At 40.9% G+C, this 19,138-nt stretch overlaps 1 protein-coding gene across 7 annotated transcripts in view; it reads left to right on the forward strand.

Moving 5' to 3' along the window:
- The first annotated feature begins 229 nt into the window (after positions 1-229).
- The window catches only part of LOC139539786 (protein NDRG4), a 30,989-nt gene continuing 12,080 nt past the window's right edge, over positions 230-19,138 (forward strand). For 4 of the 7 annotated variants that reach the window (XM_071343071.1, XM_071343073.1, XM_071343070.1 and 1 more), the window contains exons 1-4: positions 230-367; positions 1,815-1,888; positions 8,217-8,307; positions 14,602-14,640. In XM_071343071.1, the coding sequence (XP_071199172.1) occupies positions 1,815-1,888; positions 8,217-8,307; positions 14,602-14,640 (204 nt within the window). In that variant the 5' untranslated portion in view covers positions 230-367. Of the gene's footprint in view, positions 368-1,814; positions 1,889-8,216; positions 8,308-14,601; positions 14,641-17,337; positions 17,631-19,138 lie in introns of those variants that run through there. The other 3 variants (XM_071343076.1, XM_071343077.1, XM_071343075.1) reach the window with 2 other exon arrangements.

Below are 19,138 nucleotides of genomic sequence, written 5' to 3' on the forward strand. Positions count from 1 at the left end.
CCTGTTTAATTTCATCACCCTCTCCCCTCTCCCCTCCTCTCTCCCCTCTCCCCTCTCCCCTCCTCTCTCCCCTCTCCCCTCCTCTTTCCTCCCTCGCCTCTGATCTTTTAGTGTGGTGGCGCTCTCATGCTGCATCATCGGGGATAACACGTGCTCTCTGTTTATTATCAGGGAGGGAGGGAGTTGGAGAGAAAGAAGGAGGGAGGATGAAAGGGTAGCAGAGAACCCATAGAGTAGACAGCCTTTCTCTGTAGCACACACAGACACACAGACCAGAACAGACTGGGGGAAAGAGAGAGGGAAACAGAGGCACTGCAAAATCCAGACGCATCAACAGCCACCCTAGCAGCTCAAACCACCACAGCAGGTAAGTTCTTATCTGTCTGTATGTTCACTGTGCTCAGTTTGGATCAGATAACAAAATACCTACATGAGATAGAATGACAGAACACATTTTTGCAAAGCTTGACTTAACTCTTTTGTAGTGCATAAGGACGTTATATTACATAGATGATGGGAGAGGGAATTGACAGTATAGAGACATTAGCCCCCCAGATCCTCTACTGTCTCCTCCTAGCTGTATAAGTGAGACTCTGACTGTGTCCCAGTGCTGTAGGACAGTGTGCCAGCCTCTGCATTGGCGCGAGTATGAGGTCGTCAGGTTGAATTTATTAACCCTAGAAACAGGAGTGCGTCATATAGATCAGTCCTGCCTTTAGACGTCCCTGGCAGCCTGCGTATTAATACGTCATGTAGAGAATATACAGCCAACTTTCTTACCAGGTGCAGGCCTTCTGCTTTCCAGTTAAAGAGACTAGCGAACAGCGAACTGCTTTGAGTTGTTGTGTTCAGTTGTGTGTCAGCCGTAGAACACGGTTTACGTTCTACCCTACCCTTCAATAAACAGCAGGCACACTAATCACAAAAGAACCAAACTTCATATCTGAGGCCATTGCATGTGGCAGAGTTAGAGATAGAGGCAGGACAGTTGATATTCTGGTCCAAATAGACTGTTACAAGTTTTACAGTTTCAATAAAGAGTTCATCAGAGGACATTTAAATCGGATATCTGTTACCTCTCCTTTGATACCTGTGTGTGTCTGTAGATGTTCATTTACATGCTGTGTGTGCACGGCCGCCTGCCTTGTTGAATGGTAGTTGCACACTGGGACCTGTAGGAAAAATGTAGAGATCTGAGGCTGAATGTCAGGCCTGACATGTTGTGAGTGATCACCATCTGTCAGAAAAATGATGACATGCTCCTGGTCTGGGATGAAGGTAAATGCTGATATGTATGATTTTCACCCTGTGAGAAATATGTTCTGTTCATTTGTACAGTTTCTGTCGACAAGATAATATGAAATCATATTGGTGCAGCCCCAATTCATTGTATTATATTAGACTGGTGGAGAACCCTAATACTGTACATTTGATTATAGGATCAAACGCTTTAACAATTGGACATTAGACACAATGTTCCTGTTATTTAATTCACACTGTTTATTAGGTTGTATTCTCACCCTGTACAGTGTAAAAATAACAGTTATGAGGTTCACTTTTTGTCCTTTAGCATATGCAAGCTCAACAAAGCCCACTGTATGGGACCAGGTCTGTTTCTCTGCTGCTTCTGGGTATTGATAAAACTTCAAAGAGCAATATACCCGGTGTGTTTGTTCCCTCATGTAAAGCTGCTCTGTTCCTATCACTGTAAAAATCCACCTATGAGTCATGATGATATGGCTTAAACTTTGCTGTTCACTTTTTTCCCCTCTTTCTTTCAATCACCAATGGATGATTTTATTTTGTACTGATAGATGGGGCCCGGATTGTTTTGGAACTTCTCTTCAAAGGCTAACTGCTCGGTGCCGCAGAGCCTGCTGCAGACCATGTACGTAGTGCCTTCTGGAATGGACTTCATATACTGTATATAGCTTCCATAACTTATGTTTTTGCCATCTAGTACATCACTCCTTCCATTCACTGTCCATCCTTCTTAAAGTCATGGGCTGATGACTGCAGTGTTCCACACCAAGGCCTAGCTTGTGGACCGTAACTTATTGTGCTGGAGTACAAGCCAATGGCCAATCACTGCAGAGCCTTGGACCACAACTCATGAATCTGATTGCTGCTCGGTGTTGGAACATGTCTTTTGAGTCATTAAACACTTTTTGGCAAAGTTGAAAGAGACTCATGAGCCATGGACCAATCACAGCAGAGCACTGGACCAACACATCATTTGATGAATCGTATCTCACGATCACCCCATTAAGGCCCTATTAATGATGGTCAGAAGAGCTGTAGCCAAGCATCACAGCACACATTCTCTATGTGTGTGTTATATTACCAGCCATCAACTTCGAACCCCAACCATGGCTGTTTCTGTACTGTGTTGTATCAGTCTGGACGGAACTGCATGTTCCACACATCTTGCATGCTAATCATGTCCTTGCTTTAGGGTTTGTGGGTATAGTCTAAAAACTCAGTATTATCATCTCCTTGATAGTCTTTTGGCATAAGGTATAGCTAGTTGTCAAGTGGTTGAAACCTGTTGCATATTTTCTCTGTTTAGGCTTTTGGATTTGTTTCCTGAGACTAACCACCTTACTTACTACTTTTAGTTTTCAATATCTCAAATACAAATTGTCCGGCTCAATCAAACAACCTGAGTTTGGGGGACAATAAAGAAACATTGCGTGCTATAGGCTGAAATGTTGTGGATGTTTAGCTTAGAATAGCCAGAGAATGGGTGATTTCATTGAAGGGGATGATGTAGCTAGTTGACATATTGGTCATTGAGTGTGCCTTCACTGGGCGAGGCTGTTGTCACTAACGGCTGACATCTGACATCCAATGTAGGGCCTGGCAGCATACTGTACCATGAGATAAAACAGGATTTTCTGGCAAGTGTAGGTATCCACCACTATGTAACCTTTAACAAAACTGAGTCAGGTGGAAGAAGAGGGCTGGATTTCTAAGAGATTCCAAGAAGCTTCCAAGATCAGGGCAGTCAATGTAGGGCAGATACTTCCACATCTACCTACAATACTTATAGTACTTTCTATTGGCTCGTTTACAGTAGGCCTATCGCATTTAATATTAAAATCATTAAGAGATCCATCTTTTGATATACAAGTACGAATGCAGCGATAAAAAGTATTCTGAAACAGTAGTGGTCAGTCGGGAAGGTTTTAAGAGCTCCCCTGCCTCTTCCTTCTCTGTTTTGCACGGGTCCCATTGAGAGTCATATGCCGTGCCCTTCTGTCCAGCTTGCTCTGTCCCATAGCACAGGGTACCTAGTGACAGGAGGCAGGGCCAAGCCAGGTCAGGCAGGCTGTAGCGACAGCCCTGTGGATTCCTCAGGGGCCACTGTTCTATCAGGCTGTCTCTGATGCCAGCTCTGAGAGCAGCACAAACATGGAGATAGAGATAGGGTTGCCTCCCAAATGGAACCCTATTCCCTTTATAGTGCACCACTTTCGGCCAGTCCTGTAGGAATATGTCCAATAGGGCTCTGGTCAAAAGTACTGGGAGGCAGCCTATCTCTATCTCCATGTTTGTGCTGCTCTCAGAGCTGGCATCAGAGACAGCCTGATAGAACAGTGGCCCCTGAGGAATCCACAGGGCTGTCGTTACCATTTTGTAGTCTCTAAGTTTATCCAATGTAAAAAAAAACACAATTTCATATTTTGCGACATAAGACCGATTTGAGCCGGTCGGTCACATATTGTACATTACTTTTGACCAGAGCTCTGGTCATAAGTCATGCACTATATAGGGAATAGGGTCCCATTTGGGATGTTTTAATGCAGGATCTATCAGTAAGCGCAAAGCCTCAGGTATGGCCAATGTTCTTGTTTGTGCTCCCTTCCTCTCTTTCTCCGATATTAATTTGTTAGTGTGTTTAATTGATTTTGTTTCTTGGGTTGTTAGATTCCACAAGCGTGAAGGTGTGGTCTGTGCTCTCTGCTGCAGAGTGGAAAAGGGCCATTTTCTCCTTTGGATGAGTTGGCCTTTAATCCTCTCTAATGTTATCGTCCATATGGCTAATTAATCAGTCGGACCAGAGTTAATTATGTTACTGACAGCGAGAAGGCTTGAAAAATCATGAATCAAGTCACAGTGCCTTTCTGGATGTTTTTTAGGGATCACTGCTGGGTCAGTTTTATTCAATTTATGGGAAAAACAAACTGTTCAAACACACACACACACACACACACACTGTACACACACACTGTACACACACACTGTACACACACACTGTACACACACATAACACAGAGCTGAACCTGGCCCAGTTTCCAGGTATTGATTCTGAATTTGTGCATTTGGTCTGATGCTTCCCCCCACATACACATCCCATTGATTTCCTGTCCAGCAGAATGCTTTTCCCACAGCCTTGTCGTCCCCATCTCCCCATAGCCTCTTTCAGACACTGGCTGTGTCTATCTCCCTCCCTCACACTCAGCCTCACTCACTCTCTATCACAGATATGAGTCACACAGAATGGACCTTATCCCCCTGTGAGAGAGATTCTCAGTAACCCTCCAGCTCTGCACCCTATGAACTCCATGAGAGTGGGAGAGTGCTGTTACAGTAGATATACATGATGGGGTGGGAATGGAGCATGGCCAGCCAGACTGAGATAGGGGGGGGGGGTAGATGGGAGAGGGGAGCAGCTGGTGGAAATGAGATGATGTTAAAAGGAAAAGAGAAGCTAAACCAGGTCCTGTTAGAACCCAGCCGGGCTGGGCCGACAGCGCTGCTGGTGGTTGTCATGGCAACAACGTCTGGGTAGAACCGAGGCCCGATTAAAGAACAGAGGAGAGAGAGAGAGGGGGATGAGAAAGGAGGACAGATTTATTTTACCCTCCTTGACCAAATACTGTAAAAGGAAGATCTTCAACCTCACGGAGAAAAATAAACTTCACCTCACCTCATCTTTTTACTGGCAGAGAGCAGATTCAGAGAGCAGATTCAGAGAGCAGATTCAGAGAGCAGATTCAGAGAGCAGATCCAGAGAGCAGATCCAGAGAGCAGATCCAGAGAGCAGAATCAGAGAGCAGATTCAGAGAGCAGATTCAGAGAGCAGATTCAGAGAGCAGATTCAGAGAGCAGATCCAGAGAGCAGATTCAGAGAGCAGATCCAGAGAGCAGATCCAGAGAGCAGATTCAGAGAGCAGATCCAGAGAGCAGATTCAGAGAGCAGATTCAGAGAGCAGATTCAGAGAGCAGATTCAGAGAGCAGATCCAGAGAGCAGATTCAGAGAGCAGATTCAGAGAGCAGATCCAGAGAGCAGATCCAGAGAGCAGATTCAGAGAGCAGATTCAGAGAGCAGATTCAGAGAGCAGATTCAGAGAGCAGATTCAGAGAGCAGATTCAGAGAGCAGATTCAGAGAGCAGATCCAGAGAGCAGATTCAGAGAGCAGATTCAGAGAGCAGATCCAGAGAGCAGATCCAGAGAGCAGATTCAGAGAGCAGATTCAGAGAGCAGATTCAGAGAGCAGATTCAGAGAGCAGATCCAGAGAGCAGATTCAGAGAGCAGATTCAGAGAGCAGATTCAGAGAGCAGATTCAGAGAGCAGATTCAGAGAGCAGATTCAGAGAGCAGATCCAGAGAGCAGATTCAGAGAGCAGATTCAGAGAGCAGATTCAGAGAGCAGATTCAGAGAGCAGATTCAGAGAGCAGATCCAGGGAGCAGATCCAGAGAGCAGATCCAGAGAGCAGATCCAGAGAGCAGATCCAGAGAGCAGATTCAGAGAGCAGATTCAGAGAGCAGATTCAGAGAGCAGATTCAGAGAGCAGATTCAGAGAGCAGATCCAGAGAGCAGATCCAGAGAGCAGATTCAGAGAGCAGATTCAGAGAGCAGATTCAGAGAGCAGATTCAGAGAGCAGATCCAGAGAGCAGATTCAGAGAGCAGATTCAGAGAGCAGATTCAGAGAGCAGATTCAGAGAGCAGATTCAGAGAGCAGATTCAGAGAGCAGATTCAGAGAGCAGATTCAGAGAGCAGATTCAGAGAGCAGATTCAGAGAGCAGATTCAGAGAGCAGATGCAGAGAGCAGATTCAGAGAGCAGATTCAGAGAGCAGACCCCAGGCCCACATTGGATGAAAAGAGACTTAGAAGTAGCACTTGACCCTTTTGACTCCATAGACCATGGATGCACACACACACACCACCTGCACCACTGAAAAGTCAAGTTGATGTTTCCGATCAGACTCATTTTAGGTAAATGAAGTCCCACTCATTTAATTCCATTAGTACGATGAATAGTTCCTCAGAAAAAAAACTAAAATCATATTTGTGGATTTAGGGAATATGAAATAAAGCAGCAGCTAGCAAATAAAAGTAATGAGTCATCTAAACCCAAATCAGTGGGTTTGAAACAGCATCAACAGGGACAAATATAGACTGTGTAATGATAATTGATTTCACAGTGAGCCATCTTATATAAGGAGGGAGGGAGGGAGGGAGGGAGGGAGAGAGAGAGAGGGAGAGAGAGAGAGAGGGAGGGAGAGAGAGAGAGAGAGAGAGAGAGAGAGAGAGAGAGAGAGAGAGAGAGAGAGAGAGAGAGAGAGAGAGAGAGAGAGAGAGAGAGAGAGAGAGAGAGAGAGAGAGAGAGAGAGACACTGAGAGTTAAGCAGGCAGATTGATGAGGCTGGTGTCTGGTTAGTTCCTAATTAAAACTGGTCATGGGCCCATTGTCATGCTTATGCAAAGGTCACTTTCAAACAGAGAACAGCAACAGTGTTGTCAACAAAGAGAGGAGTATGGTTTTGTTTTCAAGTATCTGCAAATTACTTTTATTTTGGATTGTCTGCATCTGGGTTTTGTCTGTTTAAGGGTGTTCATGGTACACAAAGACAGGTTTGGAAACTGCTGCTGAGAGAGAGAGAGAGAGAGAGAGAGAGAGAGAGAGAGAGAGAGAGAGAGAGAGAGAGAGAGAGAGAGAGAGAGAGAGAGAGAGAGAGAGAGAGAGAGAGAGAGAGAGAGAGAGAGAGAGAGAGAGAGAGAGAGCTGTCCAGCTGATGATTTTACTGCATCCCAGTCATTAAACAACCTGTCACGGTGTGAACTTACCGTTTCTAAATATTTATGGGGCCACAGCTCCTCCGTGCCTGACTCAATTTGGTAGGGAGACTCAAACAGAAAATCTTTTGGTGATAACTGAGTCTATATTTCTGCCAGTAAGGTACTTAATCCAGGAAGGACTAGTTGTTAGTCTCATAGGTTTCCATATTTCCCATACTGTACATGCTTATTGTGCTGGCAGTCACTCATTACTGCTTCTTTATGTCTTGCTCATCTGTAAATGTTTTATTCAATAAGCTTTCTTTTATCTTGTTGCATTTGTTTTTCTTGACAATGAACAAGTTAATGTGTCTGTGTGTGCATGCACAATGTGTATATGCAATGTCTAACTGCAACTGTGAGTGTGTGTGTGCACTCGCATATGTGTCCTTGAGTGTGTGAGTCCATGTGTGCATTGGCTGTATTTCAGGCTGTATCACACCTGGCCGTGATTGGGAGTCCCATAGGGCGGCGCACAATTGCCACTGCGTCGTCCGGGTTTGGCCGGTGTAGGCCATCATTGTAAATAAGAATTTGTTCTTAACTGGCTTGCCTAGTTAAATAGAGGTTACATTCTGCTCTGCTCTCTATGGGTTTAGCGGTGCCCTTGTATCAACATATCACTCAGAATTGATAGAGTCCCTCTGTGTCCACTGTCATCAGCCACACTGCTGGAGTTTAATTATATCCTAATGGGGAAGCTCATTGTCTGACTGTCTGGCTGGGTCCTCAGACCTGCTTTATTCAACAGTCTATGACCCAATCCATGAGCTGAAACCACTGGAGACCCAAAGAGAACAGACTACTACTGTTAAATCTGTTTTCCAACAGACTAACACCAGAATGTATTCTCTATTCAGATACTGTGCATCACTGGACCTCCCTTTACATGTCCAACATAAGGGGACTATGAAAACATTGGGAGGCTGGTGAATCAATTATATTGGAAAAAGTAGAAAATGGACTCGCCCAGGCCCAGCCACAGAAACCATGGTTGATATATTGTAGATCATTATTGGGGGAAGAAACCTTATGATAGGGGTTTGCTGCAGAGATTTGAGTTGGTGGATGGATTTAAGAGGTTTTACTAAAGTAACAAAGTGGGCTATGTAATCTCAGGTGTGCATTGCTATGGTAATTGCAGGTTGCTCTCCAGGATGGCTGGGATGAAGGAGCAGCAATTTACTGAGGAGAAACCCCTACTGCAAGAACAGAGAGGACAAGACACTGAAATGGTGAGCATTTTCTTTATGTACCTGTGTGTGTGTGTGTGTGTGTGTGTGTGTGTGTGTGTGTGTGTGTGTGTGTGTGTGTGTGTGTGTGTGTGTGTGTGTGTGTGTGTGTGTGTGTGTGTGTGTGTGTGTGTGTGTGTGTGTGTGTGTGTGTGTGTGTGTGTGTGTGTGTGTGTGTGTGTGTGTGTGTGTGCGTGTGTGCGTGTGTGTGTCTGTGTGTCTGTTTGTTAGTTATTCTGTGCGTGCGTGCATTGGAATACTCATTTATTTTTGTGCATTTGTGCAAGTGTGTGTAGTTGATATAATAGTGTATTTGTGTGTGTCCTGGTTGGGAAACAGAAAATGTGTTTAATTGTGTAGGAGGGATTCATCATACAGTGCATTAATATTCACATTTAGGAGTGTGAAATGATGGGGGAGTTGAGAGACTGCAAGGTCTTACAGAAACCAGTGACTGCAACAGTATACTTCTCTTAGCATAATAAGTAACTCAGTAAACTCTTGAATGCTGTGACTGAAAATGAGGAGCAGAAGAGAGGTGGCATCAGTAGAGAAAAGAAGTGCTAATCACATTGATTAAAATGCCAACTGTCTGAGAGGATATGTCACAGTCATTTATACACTTCACTGACATTCTTGATAATGATTGAGAGAGTGGAGAAACTGGTTACTCAGACAATATCAAGACAGTGGCCGTTAAAACACAGAGGCCAAGTAAAAATGTATTAATCAAAGCAATGTTGATTATTGCTGATTATTACATAGTGGTAATTAACCATGAGGACTTACAGCGCAAATTGAAGTAAAGAGCTATGTGGAGTGGATGTGTGACCCAGATTTATTTGTTTCCTTTAAAAGACTGTGTTTTGATTTGATCAGGATGACATCATGACAGCAGCTTATCCAGACAGCCTTGCCTCTCTTGTCCTCCTCTACGTGGGTCATGACCTCCCAGGTCTGTTAGATACAGATGTAGGATCTTAATTTGATCACTCTTTTGTTGATGAGAATGTTCCTACACAACAGGAAATGCAAACGTGTAGTGTATTTAAGGTTTTCCACTTTAAAATGTCATACTTGATTTGCCCTAACTTAAAATGTATCAAACCCTACAAAAAATGTTCATTAATTATAATCCACAAAATAAATCACATTTCCTTTTGCTGCAGGTTTATTTTACTGCTGCATGATTATTTTCCTGCTGTAGCAAACTGGCTCAAATTAAGATCCTACATCTGTAGTCTTCACCCCTCCAGGTCTCTCCCGGCCTGGACCTCTGAGGTGGACTGATCAGCCATTGTAACACACCTCTGTTTGTGTTTATGACACAGAAAGACCAAGGGTGGTGTATGAACGCACTCCCCTGTGCAAACCCTGCGCCCCTCACTAACCCCCTCTAACTCAAGTCACCCCCAACAACAATGTCATGTGATCGCGCGGCACTGGCTCCGCCAGACCCGCAATCAGTCCAGTGGGTGCATCCCGGTAATTACAAACCCAGAACACGCCCTGCAGGGGGACTAGTCCCCTCGCCCAGTGGGGGCACCAAATCTCGGATTCCTTCAGCTGTGTTATTGGTTGCTCCTTTACATAGCTTATCCTCACCTGCAACACGTGCTGAGTCACATAAATATGGAGGCCACAAACAACAGGGGGAAGAAACCATTGATGCACAGCCTATAGTAATAGAATCAGCAGGGTGTCATACTTCCAGATAATCACACAGGATCATTTCATATAGAGAAATGTTCAACTTCCTGAAGAACAACATGCATCCAGCCACCAGCAGCACAGTGCCACAGCTCCCTCCCCCACCATGCTGTGCTACTGCAGTCACATCTGGGCTCCAGAGGACAAGAGTGACACCTGCTGGTCCGACCGCCCCACTGAAGCAACTAACCTGCTGTCTCTCCTCTAAGAACAAGAGCATGACATACCCCTCTCTAGTCGTGTCTCTGATCTTAATGGCATCACCCTCTATCAATGGACTGCTGATGTGTTCTGATAATAATGCAACCATTTGACAACTTTCTTCTTTTCTTCACCTCATCTGTGTTTTTATGTATAATCCTTTTGTGTTTCCTGAAACCACTGTATATGAATGCACTAGGATTCCACCTTCAGGATCTCTACGGGTTAGGGGACTATTTTTCTTAAACCACTCTAATGATGCTTGGTCTGATTCAACAACAGTATACCCTCCACAGATATAACCTCTCTATATATAATCTCTCTCTCTATATATAACATCTCTATATATATCCTCTCTATATATAACCTCTACATATAACCGTATAACCTTTATATATAACACTTATATATAACCTCAATATATATAAACTCTATATACATAACCTCTATAGATATAACATATCTCTATTTATAACCTCTATAGATATAACCTCTCTATATAAATAACCTCTATAGATATAACCTCCACAGATATAACCTCCATATATAAATAACCTCTATAGATATATCCTCAATATACATAACCTCTATATACATAACCTCTATATATAAATAACCTCTATAGATATAACCTCTCTATATAAATAACCTCTATAGATATAACCTCCACAGATATAACCTCTATATATAAATAACCTCTACATATATATCCTCAATATACATAACCTCTATATACATAACCTCTATATATAAATAACCTCTATAGATATATCCTCAATATACATAACCTCTATATACATAACCTCTATATATAAATAACCTCTATAGATATAACCTCTCTATATAAATAACCTCTATAGATATAACCTCCACAGATATAACCTCTATATATAAATAACCTCTATAGATATATCCTCAATATACATAACCTCTATATACATAACCTCTATATATAAATAACCTCCATAGATATAACCTCTATATATAAATTATCTCTATAGATATATCCTCAATATACATAACCTCTATATATAAATAACCTCCATAGATATAACCTCTATATATAAATAACCTCTATAGATATATCCTCAATATACATAACCTCTATATATAAATAACCTCCATAGATATAACCTCTATATATAAATAACCTCTATCGATAACCTCATAACCTCTATATATAAATAACCTCTATAGATATATCCTCAATATACATAACCTCTATATATAAATAACCTCCATAGATATAACCTCTATATATAAATAACCTCTATAGATATATCCTCAATATACATAAACTCTATATATAAATAACCTCCATAGATATAACCTCTATATATAAATAACCTCTTTAGATATAACCTCTATATACATAACATCTATATACATAACCTCTATATATAAATAACCTCCATAGATATAACCTCTATATATAAATAACCTCTATAGATATATCCTCAATATACCTCTATATATAAATAACCTCCATAGATATAACCTCTATATATAAATAACCTCTATAGATATAACCTCTATATACATAACCTTTATATACATAACCTCTATATACATAACCTCTATAGATATAATCTCTATAGATATAACCTCTCTATATATAACCTCTCTATATATAACCTCTCTATATATAACCTCTATATATATAACCTATATAGATATACCCTCTATATATACCCTCAAAGATATAAACTATATGTATAATCTCTATATACATAACCTCTATAGATAACCTCTCTATATATAACCTCTATATACAAAACCTCTATATATAACCTCTATGTACAGAATCTCTGTATATAACCTCTATAGATATAACCTCTATATATACATAACCTCTATATATAACCTCTATATATATATCATCTCTACATATAACCTCTATAGATATAATCTCTCTCTATATATAACCTCTATATATACTTTTTTTTTAATATAACCTATATATATAACCTCTATATATAACCTATATGTATATAGAGATTTAATCTCTATAGATATAACCTATATATATAACCTCTATATATAACCTCTATAGATATAACCTCTATTTATAACCTCTATTGATATAACCTCTATATATACTTTTTTTTTATATATAACCTATATATATAACCTCTATATATAACCTATATGTATATAGAGATTTAATCTCTATAGATATAACCTATATATATAACCTCTATATATAACCTCTATCGATATAACCTTTATTTATAACCTCTATATATTTTATCCTCTATAGATATAACCTCTATATATAATCTCTATAGATATAACCTATATATATATATATAGCCTCTATAGATATAACCGCTATAGATATAACCTCTATTTATAACCTCTATTGATATAACCTCTATATATATAGATATAACCTCTGTAGATATAACCTATATATATATAGCCTCTATAGATATAACCGCTATAGATATAACCTCTATTTATAACCTCTATTGATATAACCTCTATATATATAGATATAACCTCTGTAGATATAACCTATATATATATAGCCTCTATAGATATAACCTCTATTTATAACCTCTATTGATATAACCTCTCTATATATAGATATAACCTCTGTAGATATAACCTATATATATATAGCCTCTATAGATATAACCGCTATAGATATAACCTCTATTTATAACCTCTATATATAACCTCTATAGATATAACCTCTATATATAATCTCTATAGATATAACCTATATATATATATAGCCTCTATAGATATAACCGCTATAGATATAACCTCTATTTATAACCTCTATTGATATAACCTCTATATATATAGATATAACCTCTGTAGATATAACCTCTATAGATACAATCTCTCTATATGGGGCGGCAGGGTAGCCTAGTGGTTAGAGCGACTAGTAACCGAAAGGTTGCAAGTTCAAATCCCTGAGCTGACAAGGTACAAATCTGTCGTGCTGCCCCTGAACAGGCACTGTTCCTAGGCCGTCATTGAAAATAAGAATTTGTTCTTAACTCACTTGCCTAGTTAAAAAAAGGTAAATATATAGATATATCCTTTATAGATATAATCTCTACAGATTTAACCTATATATATAACCTCTATAGATATAACCTCTCTATATATGGATATACCCCTGTAGATATAACCTCCATAGATATAATCTCTCTATATATAACCTCTCTATAATCTCTCTATATATAACCTCAATAGATATAAACTCTCTATATATATAACCTCTAGAGATATAACCTTGTAGATATAATCTCTCTATATATAACCTCTTCATATAACCTCTATATACAGTATTTAACCTCTATAGATATAATCTCTTCATATAACCTCTATATACAGTATTTAACCTCTATAGATATAACCTCTTCATATAACCTCTATATACAGTATTTAACCTCTATAGATATAACCTCTTCATATAACCTCTATATACAGTATTTAACCTCCATAGATATAACCTCTATATATAAATAACCTCTATAGATATAACCTCTATATACATAACCTTTATATACATAACCTCTATATACATAACCTCTATAGATATAACCTCTATAGATATAACCTCTCTATATATAACCTCTATATATATAACCTCTATAGATATAACCTCTATAGATATACCCTCTATATATACCCTCAAAGATATAAACGATATGTATAATCTCTATATACATAACCTCTATAGATAACCTCTCTATATACAACCTCTATAGATATAACCTCTATATACAAAACCTCTATATATAACCTCTATATACAGAATCTCTGTATATAACCTCTATAAATATAACCTCTATATATACATAACCTCTATATATTATCTCAATAGATATAACCTCTCTATATATATAACCTCTAGAGATATAACCTTGTAGATATAACCTCTCTATATATAACCTCTTAATATAACCTCTATATACAGTATTTAACCTCTATAGATATAACCTCTTCATATAACCTCTATATACAGTATTTAACCTCTATAGAGCATGTCCTCCTTGTTGCACTGACGTCTAGGGGAATGCTTGGGTTCTGGTTTGACTCTTCGGGCAGGGAAAGGCATCTTTCTGTCTCTCCTTTCTCCTCTCTCCTACGGTCTGTTTGTTTGGACCCACACAGCATCTATCTATGTTACTCTCTGGATCCATCCCTTCATCTCGAACAGCCTTCTCAGCCCTGTGGCGTCTCATAGGTTTAACCAGAGTGACTGTGTCATAATGAGCGTCAATTGACATTGTGTTTCTGTTCTCTCTCTCTCTCTCTCTCTCTCTCTCTCTCTCTCTCTCTCTCTCTCTCTCTCTCTCTCTCTCTCTCTCTCTCTCTCTCTCTCGCTCTCTTGCTCTCTCTCTCTCGCTCTCTCTCTCTCTCTAGGAGAACTGTGAGACCCTGATGCCCATTGGAGACTGGAAGGTACTGAAACTGTTTTCTATATTTTCAATGTACCGTACTCTCTTTCTCTCTCTATCCTTCTCTGGTTGTTGTTATTACTGTACATCCCAGGAGGCTGCTGAGGGGAAACGGCTCATAATAATGACCAGAATTGAGCAAATAAAATGGCATCAAACACCTGGAAACCATGTGTTTGACCTATTTGATACCATTGCACATCTTCCGCTCCTTACCACTAGCCCGTCCTCCCCAATTAAGGTGCCACCAACCTCCTGTGCTGTACACTCACCCACGTAACCATGGTGACTCGTTGGGAGGAGAAGAGGGAAGAAGATGGGGAGAAGGAGAAGTGACTGTTTGGTCATGGCACAGCCTAATATGAGTTGGGACCACTACATACTGATGGAATCATTCACTATCACACAGCAGCTCTCACACAGTGCAGAACCACAGTAGTTTTGAAGTCCTTAGAAGTTGATTTCTGTACCGTGATGTTCAGAGTCTATTTTAACATGAATCCACGTAGCGATGAGATCAGAGATATGACTAATCGTCTAGACACCTCCTTTCTCCCCTCTGTCTGACACCTCCAGTGTCACCTCCCCCCTCTCTCACCTCCCCCTCCGCCCCCCTCTGCCTCCCTCTTCCCCCCTCTATCACCCTCTCAACTCAACTCATTTCAAAGGGCTTTATTGGCATGGGAAACATATGTTACATTGAGAAAGCAAGTGAAATCGATAATAAACAAAAGTGAAATATACAATTGAAAATGAACAGTAAACATTACACTCACAAAAGTTTCAAAGGAATAAAGACATTTCAAATGTCATATTATGGCTATGTACAGTGTTGTAACTATGTGGATATAGTTAAAGTACAAAAGGGAAAATAAATAAACATGAATATGAGTTTGTTCTTCAATGGGCGCCCTTTTCTTGTGGTTTGTTCTTCACCGATTGCCGTTTCCGTGTGGCAACAGGTCACAAATATTGCTGCTGTGATGGCACACTATGGTATTTCACCTAATAGATATGGGAGTTTGTCAAATTTAGATGTTTTTTTCAAATTCTTTGTGGGTCTGTGTAATCTGAAGGAAATATGTCTCTAATATGGTCATACATTTGGCAGAAGGTTAGGAAGTGCAGCTCTGTCTTCTCTTGAGAGCCAGGTCTGCCTACGGCAAGGCTATGCTCACTGAGTCTGGCTATGCTCACTGAGTCTGTAAATAGTCAAAGCTTTCTTTAATTTTGGGTCAGTCACAGTGGTCAGTTATTCTGCCACCGTGTACTCTCTGTTTAGGGCCAAACAGCATTCCAGTTTGTTCTGTTTTTTTGGTTAATTCTTTCCAATGTGTCAAGTAATTATCTTTTAGTTTTCTCGTGATTTGGTCGGGTGTAGTTGTGTTGCTGTCCTGGGGCTCTGTGGGGTGTGTTTGTGAACAGAGCCCCAGGACCAGTTTGGTGAAGTTAGCTGTGGTGCTGATGTTCAGGCCAAGGGAGGTATAGTTTTTTGTGTGCTCTTGGGCAACGGTTGTCTAGATGGAAATTTTATTTGTGTTCCTGGCAACTGGACTTTTTTTGGAACACCATTTCCTGTCAGGGCCCAAGTCTGACATAATCTGTGCAGAAGATCTAGGTGCTGTTGTAGGCCCCCCCCACCCCTTCTCTCTCTATCTGTTAAATGCTTTGCACAAATCAGCAGGCCTCAAGTTGTATCACAAAGTGGTTGATTGTATGGTGCCATGTAGCTCAGTTGGTAGAGTGTTGCTCTTGTAACGCAAGGGTTGTGGATACGATTCCCACTGGGGACCATTACGAAAATGTATAAAAGCTAAAAATGTAAATGTTTGTATGTGTGTTTTTCTGAGGGTGTCCTTGCGTGTGTGTGTGTGATGACAGTGCATATGATTATGGGTGAGAGAACGAGGTTGTGTATTTAATGAAGACTGGAAATGTTGAGTCAGCCGGGGAGTGGGTTAATCCCTCTCTTCCGCAGAAAAGGGAGACCGAGCTAGAGAGAAAGAGACATGGAGAGTTTACAGTTGAGTCAGCTTGCTAAGTTCTCTGTACACAGGAAAGGCGGATACCGACGAGAGAAATAAAAAAATGATGTTGTGGAGAATATGGACAATGGCTGCTGGTGTGAATAAATGTAACCTACAGCAGAGAGAGCCACTACTGCCATATTGATCTGTAGTCAGCACTGTTCCATCATCTCCTGCTCTCTGAGTAGACGTACGCACATACAGTACTCTGCTCCGCTCTACTGGTGACCTATGGCCAGTTACTGTCCCATCAATGTCCCATTACACAGAGGCATGGAGGAGCCTACTGGCTGCTGCTGCTGCTGCACAGAGACAGAAAGAGACGTCACTGTTCTCTGTTTAATTTTTATTTGTAAAAATACATCTCACTGCATGCTAAGCATTTGTTTATGCATCACCGTCCATGACTGTTAAGGAGCAATAAGAGGGATGGGAAAGGAGAGGAGACAGGTAGGACAGGGTCAATGAGAGAGAGAGGGAGCGAAAGAGAGAGGGAGATAAGCCATCTTCTCCTGAAACAGAGCACTGGTGCTGATGAGGGAGCAAAACAAGAGCACAGCAGAGAACCTGCTGTGACTGACAGAGCAGCCAACCAATCATGTGCAGAGAGGCAGCACTGGCAGCGAATAGGCTTGAGTTCGGCACGCCCTTATGGTGGGGTTTATAAGGTGTCGGGGGAAGAGAGGGGGCACAGCACTGCAGCGCTCAGCCCCAGAGCAGGACGAGGCTAGGCGAGACAAGACAAGACGAGACAAAGAGACCACCAGCAGAATCCCCCAGCAGGCTCTGCTCTAAAGCCAGGACCTAGTCCCACTACAGGAGAGGACTGGCTCTGTCTGTCTGTTTGTCTGTCTGTCTCGTCTCCACTGGCTGCTCCTCCTCCTCTTCCTCCTGCCATTCTTCCTCCTCTTTCTCCTCCACCGCTGAGCACGCTTACTGAGGCACCATGCCTGAATGCTGGGATGGGGTGAGTGACAGTATAATGTATCTACAGCTTTATAATGAGTGACTGCTTGAGTGTGTACAGTGTTTCTGCTGGTGCGTGGATGACTCTGCATATTTTGGTTGATAGAGTGAGGATATTTTGATGAAGGGGAAGTGAATCCACTACTATAGTATGTCTTCATTAATAAACACCTTTGTTCATGGATATGTATGTCATGCACATACACACCCACCTCTTACCTTATTCATGTTCTCATATCATGTTTATACCTTATCAAAATAACTAGCTATCTATGATGTACCGTGCTGTTGTAATACTCTGGAATAAATGTGCATTGGATAAGATCATCTGTAAAAGATTCTCTAGTTATGTTTATATTGAATGTTTTATTAACTAATTGAATGTATGGGTTAATCATGCATACTGAAATGGTTGTTGTACTGTTATTGTGTTCCTCTAATGATCAGTCATTTAATGTATGAGTCTTCGTGGAGACAAGCTGACACACTAATGCTGCGACAAACAATAATGCATTCTGCCACACATGCATGTCTAAACAGGGAAATAGACCTGAGAGTGAGTGTGTATGTGAGTCTTGTAAGTTGCCTAATTATTCCGTACTAGAACAAACGTCTCTCTGACCTTGGGAGCCAGAAGGAAGGGAGTGAGAGAGGAAGATGAGAGGGAGGGACTGAGAGAAGAAGTGAGCGAGAGAGGAAGATGAGTGAGAGAGAAAGGGAGCATGGAAGGGACTGAGAGAGGAAGGGATAGAGGGAGTGTTTGCAGTATGTGATACAGGCGCTGTTTTTACCTGCAGTCTATTGTGCTCCACCGAGGTGGTCTTTGTCTTTGTCTATGATATTTCAGACAGGCAGCCATACAGAAAATACTAAATCATTTTTAGTATTTTACTATCAACCCCTATCATACTGCAATCGTGTATCGCCTAATCTTTAGCGCCCGATATGACCTTGTTGACCTACATTGTATCTGTCAATCGTTCACGCAAGCAATTCATGTTACACAAAGACAAAAGAGACAACAGATATTACAGGTGATTAACTGTACTGCAGTACCTGCAAATGTATAGCTTCACTGCAGAATACTGTCAGATATATTTGGTGCCAGAATGTTGCGTGGTTAGGGTGCACTTTCCGTGACAGACTATGGCTGCATCCTTAATGGCACCCTATTCCTTATTTAGTGCACTACTTCTGACCAGGGCCCATAGAGCTCTTGTCAAAAGTATATAGGGAATAGGATGCCATTTTGGACGTTTCACTGCACTGCACTGCTCTCAAGAAATGTCAGAACAAATGCAGTTAACACCCTGAATAACACTGTATCAGTCATCCACACGCAGTGTATGAGTATATACACCGAAAATATATACTAAGAATGATATGTACAGCAGTAGATATATTCACTATGTCAAGAATCCAGTATATAAATACACGGTGTGTATAAACAGTGGAACAAAATGCAATGTACAGACATATTAGAATGAGCTATGTGGAGAATCCAGTATA

The sequence above is a fragment of the Salvelinus alpinus genome, chromosome 15, assembly GCF_045679555.1.
Source record: "Salvelinus alpinus chromosome 15, SLU_Salpinus.1, whole genome shotgun sequence".
Lineage (NCBI taxonomy): Eukaryota > Metazoa > Chordata > Actinopteri > Salmoniformes > Salmonidae > Salvelinus > Salvelinus alpinus.